Source organism: Trachemys scripta, chromosome 6, assembly GCF_013100865.1.
Source record: "Trachemys scripta elegans isolate TJP31775 chromosome 6, CAS_Tse_1.0, whole genome shotgun sequence".
Classification (NCBI taxonomy): Eukaryota; Metazoa; Chordata; order Testudines; family Emydidae; genus Trachemys; species Trachemys scripta.
In genome coordinates this window covers 87,654,483-87,663,142 of record NC_048303.1, presented here as the reverse complement: position 1 = coordinate 87,663,142, position 8,660 = coordinate 87,654,483, and the positions used below count along the sequence as shown (strand labels likewise).

The 8,660-nt window shown below is 46.5% G+C and overlaps 1 protein-coding gene across 3 annotated transcripts in view; it reads left to right on the top strand.

The window, feature by feature from the left end:
* The first annotated feature begins 1,496 nt into the window (after nt 1-1,496).
* Nucleotides 1,497-8,660, top strand: part of RIC1 (RIC1 homolog, RAB6A GEF complex partner 1) — an 86,548-nt gene continuing 79,384 nt past the window's right edge. For all 3 annotated transcript variants that reach the window (XM_034774326.1, XM_034774328.1, XM_034774325.1), the window contains exon 1: nt 1,497-2,133. In XM_034774326.1, coding sequence (XP_034630217.1) covers nt 1,993-2,133 — 141 coding nt within the window. In that variant the 5' untranslated portion in view covers nt 1,497-1,992. The remainder of the gene's footprint in view (nt 2,134-8,660) is intronic.

Below are 8,660 nucleotides of genomic sequence, written 5' to 3'. Positions count from 1 at the left end.
ATGGGTAGGGCTCCACACCCTAGGATTAGGGTTCATCTAAGTAGGGCACGGGGAGCTAGGGTTAGGGTTGCTATGAGTAGGGAACTTTGAACTAGGGTTAGGATTCCCATGGGTAGGGCTTCCCGCCCTAGGGTCAGAGTTACTATGGGTAAGGTGCTTGGTGCTAGGGATAGGGTTCCTACGTTTAGCGCAGTTGGAGCTAGGGTTAGGGTTCCTATGGGCACTTGAAGCTAGAGTTAGGATTCCTGTGGGTAGGGTACTTGGAGCTAGGATTAGGGTTCCTATCGGTAGGACTCTTGGAACTAGGGTTAGAGTGCCTATGGGTACAGTTCTTTGAGACAAGGTTAGGGTTCCTATGGAAAGGTCACTTTGAGCTAGGGTCAGGGTTCCTATGGGGAGGGCTCACTGCACTAAGGTAAGGATTCCTATGGCAAAGGCACTTGAAACTAGGGTTAGGATTCGTATGGCTAGAGCACTTGCAGCTAGGGTTAGGGTTCCTATGGTAGGGGTCCCCAACATAGGGTTAGAGTTCCTAGGGGTAGAGCTCCCTGCCCTAGGTTTCGGGTTTCTATGGGTAGGGATCCCTAAGATTCCCATGGGAAGGGAGCAATGAGCTAGGGTTAGGGTTCCTATGGGAAGGGTTCATTGAACTAGGGTTAGGGTTCATATGGGTAGGGTTCCCTGCCTTAGCAGTGGGGTTGATCTGAGTAGGTCTTCTTGCCCTACTGTTAGCTTTCCTATGGGTAGCAGACTTAGCATTAGGTTTATGGTTCGTATGGGTAGGCTCCCCACCCTATGATTAGGGATCTTATGGGTAGCATATTTGGAACTAGGGTTAGGGTTTCTATTGGTAGCTAGCATTTGGATTCCTCTGGGTAATGCACTTGGACCTAGGGTTAGGATATCTATCGGGGTACTTGGAGAGAAGATTATGGTTTAGAAGTGTAGGGCAGTTGGAACTGATTTAGGGTTTGTATGGGTAGGGCTCCCCACCTTAGAGTTACGATGGTTTGGGCACTTGGTGCATTCCTCCCTCCCCCCAGGCCATAGGAACCTTAAACCGAGGGCAGAACGCGTTCCTATTGGAAGCCTAATTGCAGCTCCCAGATCTACAGTCAGTGGCATTTGCTACGGGGACAGAGTCAGGCTGGTCTCCGCGTGGCTGCGGTTAATGGCAGGTGCCAGGCCCTTGGCAGGATGGCGCTAGCACAGGCACTCGCCCGAGTAATCTCACAAGGTGAGTTCCGGGGGGGGAGATGGATCTACCGAGCCTTCCTTTCTCCGCCTCCAGAGCGCTTGGGCGCCTGCGCGCTTCCTTCTCCCTCTCTCACGCCCAATCAGCGCGCGCTCCCCCCTTCCCGGATCGTCGACGCGAAGTGATTGAGGGCGTTACTGCTGCTGCGCACCGTCACTTCCGGAGTGTTCGGCCGTCAGGCCAATCCGCGCGCCCGTCTCTTCCCCCCGCCCCCCGCGCTGGGCGGAGCTGCCGACGCGCTGTGTCTAGCGTCCCGAGGCCGTGGCGCCGGAGGGAGCCATGGAGGCGGCCGTAGGGGCGGCCGGCGCGCGAGGAGGTTGGCGATTGGAGCCGGCGCCGCCGCTGCAGCAGACCCCGCTATCCCGGCGCTCGGAGCAGTAATCGCCGCCGTGTCCCGGAGACCCTGGCCCGGATCGAGCCCCCTGCCCCGACCCCTGCCCACCGCCTCCAGCTTCCAGGACCCTACTGAGCCCCGCCGGCCTGGCCCGAACCCTTCCTCCCTAGTGCCCCCTTGAGCTGCCTGGGGCGGCAGCTGGAGGCGCTCCGGAGTCCCGGCGGCTGGCGCCGTTAGTATGCCCGCCTTCCCCGCTGCCCCCCGGGTGCGTTCCCCCTGCGGCTCGCGAATCGGGACGCGGCAGGGAGTTTGAGCGGCGTCGTCCGGGCTGGTGCCGGTCCGGCCCGGCCCAGTGCGTACTGCGCCCCCTCGTCCCCCCGCGGAAAGAGGGGCGTCTCCGGCCATGTATTTCCTGAGCGGCTGGCCCAAGAGGCTGCGGTGCCCTCTGGAGACCCTGGAGCAGCCGCTGCACATCCAGACGGACCCCCAGAGGGCTTTCTTCGCAGTGCTGTCCCCGTCCCAGCTCAGCATCTGGTATAGCAGAGTAAGTATCGCCCTGCCCCCGCTCCCTGTGCAGCCTCACCTGTAGGGAGCATGTATTCCTCCTCTTCCTGCCCACACAGCGCTGTGGCGCTGCAGGACTAGCTCCTATGCATGTATTCTGTGTTTGCAAAGCAGTCTTGTAAGTCAGACCAGTTGCACAATGATTCGCTAGTTATTTGTGACGAGTCGCTGCCATGTAACTTTTTGAAACTAGGCCCCTTGGGTTAACAGCTGCAGTTACTGAAACGCGAAAAATCCCCCATTAAGCTTCTTGTTTTTCACTTGTCTTGGGCAAGAAATATTGGTAAGTCTTTACTTTCTTTACTCAACAGTATAATGCTGCAGTGTTGAGTTGTGGGTATCGCGTATGGATGTGCCCAGTCAGTTGTGTGTACTGAAACTTTCAACAGTGCCTGGTTGCACTTTGTAATGGTTGTTAATTCCTCCACAAAAGTAGACGGTTAGGCCAAACCTACTTCAAGTCTCTTTTGAGCTTCTTTGAACCCAGAATTGGAAATCTGAGAGAGTCATGAAATGCATATCAAATGAAAATTAATTAGGTCCCTTCCTGCAGTGGACAGAATGCTGTTGTCAGCTTGCAGCCCCTTCCATGGGGGGGTCGGGGGAGGGATTTTATGCAGACTTCAAAATGTTTGCTACATAACACCTTATATTGAAACTGAAAACTAAAATCCCGCAGTTCTGTTGTTTACTTTCTGTACCTCACTCAGGTTGGGCAATGAAAACTGTATAATCGGTGTTGCATACGATTTTTCTAGGTTGAATTCACAGGGAAGTTAGAGTGAAATAACTAGGTTATGAATTTAAATTGTAACAGCTATTCTGCACTAGTTCCCCTTGTGGACACTTATTCTGCATGGAGGGTTCCTCTTTTCAGTTTAGGTTAATCCACTTCCAAAGTAGAGTAATCTAAACTGAAAAAGGCACTTTTAGAGCAGAATAGGAGTGTCCACATAAGGAAGCTAGCATGGAATAGTTGTTCCAGGCTCTTCTCCATACAGACAAGCCCTTACTGTTAACTTCGCCATCTGGTTGTCATTTCTCTGACACACAACTGCAGTGTTGGGTTTGGAAAGACTGCAGGGAAATGCTATTCTTTAAAAGCTGAATTTAAGAATTCAACTAAATATTGCCATTTAAATTTACAGCCTAAACTCTCTTTAGTGTGTCTTTAAATAATTCTATGTAGTCTTCATAAGTCAGTACTATAAATCCAAATTATAACAAACTTTTCAAAATGAGAAGAGGAAGCAATTATACTAGACTGGCATTCCAAGGAGCCTTAGTTTTAAACAGTAGTAAATTCCTTCATGTCTTCATCAAATGATACCAGTGAAATTTCATCAGGTCATGCTGGTACTGGGTGGTCTGCATTGTCTGTTCATTAGCCTCTGGGTGGAGTACAGGTGTTGGTTTTTACCTACATAGCTTTACTTGAGGCTGCCTCTCTTCTACTGGGATACTGAGTCTAAAGTGTCACTTTCCTAGTCTAATGGGAAAAGGCTGCTTGTAGGGTGCTTTATTTGAAATATCCCTATCTTCAGAATGTTGTTTTCTCTCTGGCCCATCAAAGCCCAGTTTTGTTAACATTATGGATGTGATATAACTAATCGCTTTACCCCATGCACATTTGGGAAGGAGCTGGGCTGCAGGTAGTGAAGCTATTGTAGGTAGTTTTGTTGGTAGGTATTACTATGAGCAGTCACAAATACACCTCTACCCCGATATAACGATGTCCCTGGGAGCCAAAAAATCTTACCGCGTTATAGGTGAAACCGCGTTATATTGAACTTGATTTGATCCGTCAGAGTGCGCAGCCCTGCCCCCCCGTAGCGCTGCTTTACTGCGTTATATCCGAATTCATCTTGTATTGAGTCATGTTATGTCAGTGTAGAGGTGTATATATTTTTAATTGTATCAGAGGGGTAGCCGGGTTAGTCTGAATCTGTAAAAAAGCAACAGAGGGTCCTGTGGCACCTTTGAGACTAACAGAAGTACTGGGAGCATAAGCTTTCGTGGGTAAGAACCTCACTTCTTCAGATGCATCTGAAGCTTTACCCACAAAAGCTTATGCTCCCAATACTTCTGTTAGTCTCAAAGGTGCCACAGGACCCTCTGATATTTTTAATTGGTAATTCTAAATTTGTTTTGAAATATTAACTGTAGTTATAATTGCATTAAAGAGAACTTGTGGATTTCACAAGATAATGAAAGCTGAGCAACTGAGGGAAAGATACTTTGACTGTTTAAAACTTACTTTTGTTAACACCTGTTTAATGCCAAATAAAACATTTTGGAGAAAAAGAGTGACTTTGTTAGAGTTGTTCAATTGCTGCCTCTTAAGTTAAAGGGTAAAAGAACTCCCCTGAGATATTAACAAGACTTTTAACAAAACCATGGTTAGACAAGGCTTCTTACTAAAGTAAAAAAAAAAAAAAAAAACATTTTTGGAAAGAACCTCTCAGGTATCCTGTTTCCTGCATAAAAAGAAAGTATATCCCCATTCTCTTTTTGTAGGTGGCATTTAAATCAAAATTACGTATTGGGTTCTTGTGGAGGAAATGAGACCTTGGTTTCTATAAAATGTTTTTCCTTGTCAATAGTAGCTTGTTCAAAACAGTGTCAAGTATCAGTAATATCTAACTTTCTGGAGCAGAATATCCTGCAATTACTTGTGGTAATCAGATAGGTGACGAATCTGGCTAAGCTCTGTGCTGCATTATGTTTATTTCCAGCACATTAACATTTTAAATTCCTAGTTCAGCTTTGTAAACATATTCAGTCATGTCACTTTCAAGCAAAGTGATACTGTTTGCTAGTGTGTGCTTATAAAATTGATATTCAGGAAGACATACTTGCTGACAGATATTTTGAAATAAATTACCAAAATAATTGAAACTGGCATGATCATATAGTGTTGTTTTGACAAATTTTGCAGAATTTTAAAATGTTGTGTGCAGAATTTTAAATTTTTTGGAGCAGAATCCCCCCAGGAATATTTTACTGCAGGGGTTCTCAAACTTCATTGCATCGTGACCCCCTTCTGAAAACAAAACTTACTACATCACCCCAGGACAGGGGACCGAAGCCTGAGCCAGCCCAAGACCCTCTGCCCCTGATGGGGGTCCAAAGCTGAAGCCCAAGACCTGCTGCCCCAGGAGTGGAGATAAAAGCAGAATCCCAAAAGCAGTGGGGCTTTGGCTTCAGCCCTGGGCCCCGGCAAGTCTAACACCAGCCCTGGCGACCCCATTAATATGGGGTCACAACCTACTTTGGGGTCACAACCCACAGTTTGAGATCCGCTGGTTTACTGAAGTGCTACAGTGGTGCTGCTGCGCCACTACAGCGTTTTAAGTGTAGATCTGCCCTAAATATAGAAGATAAGGAAACAAATGACAATAGATAATGAACTATCTTCTCCTCTTGTAAGTAATTTTTGTGCTGGAGTTCAGGCTGTGGGAGGGGAAAGTTTGTGCTATTGCTTTCTGTGCTATAGCTGTTTTGTGGACAAACATAAGTTTGTTTTACAGTCCTGTTATTCCTATAAAGTTTACAAACAATAAATTATAAATATGAAACATGTTAATTCCACTTTTTATTTTACTAATTGCTGACTGAATGAATCCTTCAGAACTGTGAACAAAATGAGTTGATGAATTATCATATACTATCAATTTCTCTTTGTGTGACTATGTTAGGACTATATGGGATTGTCTACAACCTCTCTGTAGCATCTTGTTTGCCTTGCAATAAGTTGCAGACAGTGTTTGCTTTAATTAAAAGCTTTTTGTACTTCTAAAGCCTGGCTTGATATTCTTGGAGACCGAAGTTCTGTATATCACAGGTATCAGCAATGCATGCTAGCCTGCCCCCCCCCCCCCCTCCCCCCCCCCCCCCCAGCACTGTGTACCCTCATTCTGGAGGAAGTAGTTTATCCTCCATGACATTATGCCTTTGCTAAGAAGTAATAATTATGAACTTGTTTGCTGACACTTGTCAGCAGCTGGACTGTCTGAGACCATATCATTTTTGTAGGGTCCCAAATAGTCTTCAGAAGGTAGCAGCTAGCATTCCTGTAGATCTGGCCTGAAATTGAACCAGTGGTCTAGCAGTGGTTATAATCTTTATTCTCCACTTGAGCCATAACCTTGGTCCCTCCACTGGCTGTTTCTGTTGGCCTTCAGTTTTATGTACTTGGCTGATAATTTGTTTCAAATAGAGTGTAACAGCTATGCTACTGCTGCAGAACTGTTTATCTGGCTGTATAATTGAGGAAATATCCACTGATAAGTTTCCACTAGACTAATGTGGAGAAATTGTCACTGATGTCCAGAAGTCCTCAAACTAGGCTTTTCATTCTGATGTGCAAGTGGCAGAGACCTGAGCTTTGCACCTCCTGGAATATCTCTCTCAGAATTCTCTGCTCTGGAAGCTGGTTTAACATCGTACATCAGGAGCCTGACTGTCCCATCAAATTACCCATGCTCCACTCACTCTAAAGCCAATATGAGTTGTATGTGCACAAGCGATGGTAGCGATTGATCTATCGGGGATCAATTTATCACATGTAGTGTAGACGTGATAAATCGATCCCCGAACGCTCTCCTGTCGATTGCTGAACTCCAGCTCGACGAGAGGCGGAAGCAAAGTCGATGGGGGAGTCACGGCCATCGATCCTGCGCCGCGAGGACACGAGTAAGTAATTCTAAGTTGATCTAAGATACGTCGACTTCAGTTACGCTATTCTTGTAGCTAAAGTTGCATATCTTAGATCAATATTTCTCTCCTCCACCCGCCCCCCTCCCCAGTGTAGACCAGGCCTTATACAGAGCCTCTTTTACTAATATCAGATTTAAGCACCACTGATTAACCTTAGCTGCTGACAGTCTGCTGGAGGCATTGAGTAGCACCCTATTAATTAGCAGCATTTTTTTTGGACAACAGATTGGCTAGCTACAGGAGCTTTCAGTTGGGGGAGAAACTTGTATAAAGCCCAGAATGTGCTAGGTACTTCTAAAATGAACCCTAAATCATGCTAAATTACTGAATTTGAACCTCTCCATTGTAGTTTAAACTGAATGAATATGGTGCCCTTCAATTTTTGTTAAACATATGGAGTGTCGTTAATGGCCATATTCCACCCCAGTGGTGGATGAATCATCTTCTATATGTAAAGCCTTATGACATCCTTGAGGATGATTTGGGTGGTGTATGTGATGCACTGAGAATACTTCTGTGTTTTTATGACTGTTTATGTGTGATGTGGTTTCCCTGTTCAGTTATGTATTGCTGCCTGGCTGAGCGCTTAGAGTTAAATCGAAAGAGGAGGTAAAGAGGTTACTAAAGAACCAGCAGGAATGGTAAAACAGCGACACAGATAAGAGCCTCTCAAGTACACTGTTTTAAAGGAATAAAGATAATAGCTGGAGCAACAGTTTGGGGTGTGGTGGAGGGGAGAATTTACCTAGCTGGCTCCATCTTGCTAGAATGTCTTACTCTTCCCAAAGCTAAGCCTAGGGTCAAAGGAGATGTAAAACCTCAAAACCATGGAAAAGGGGGTTGGATGAGCTGGGAGAGACTGGCCAGGATTTGTCAAGGAAAAGGCTGCCAGTCTGCGGCACAGGCTGCTGCCGTATGGCTGTTTCTTCCTGCCAGGGATGGAGGTAGCTGGGATGAGGGGAACTTACCAGTGTGTAAATAAGACCCATGTGAGTTAGAGGACTGGGTAAAACAAACGGCCTACTATGTGCTTTGTACCATTGAGTAATAAATAAATGAAGCTTTGTTCTGAAGAAGCTGGTTTTGTATCCCTTGCAAACCTATGCTGTCACAGGCTCCCAAAGGGGAAAAAAAAGTCTTGCAGGTGCCAAACACTGTTTGACTTGGTGTAGTAGTCGTGCTTGATACTCAGGGCTGTAACCTAGGTCTTGATCTAAGAGGGAAAATTTCTAAATTCCACTCCAGAAGAGGTCTCGTATCTATGGGTGAGCACTTGGTGAGACCTCTACAAAGGGACAGTGGTCAGCTAGCCCTGTAATTATCATGATATATTTGTAAATATTCCCAGCATGTCTGGTAATTTTACCTCAGTGACTATTGCTACTAATCTGTACCTGCCTTAATATCACCAATTGCTTTTTGTATCTTAGCATCACATGCCCCTTGTTTTGTTCCTCAGGGCATGTCTGCACTGCAAACTTAAGTTGACATACAACCACTGCTGTAATTACTGCAGTTTTTCATGTCCACACTACCCTCCTTCTGCCAGTGGAGAGCATCCTCACTAGGGGTGCTTGCACCAGCTTAAGAGGGGCAGTGTGGGGGCCAGAGAGCATGGGAGCTCCGCACTCCGAGCCAGGCCTTCGCCGCCTCCCTGCTCCAACGTGGGCCGCCACCTGGGCTGCTGCCTCCCCAATCTGAGTAGTGCAGTGTCTCCGAAGTACAGGCCTCAGAAGTACCTTTTCTGCTCTTGCTTCCTCTATGCCTTCGCTGATGCCTTTTGCCTGC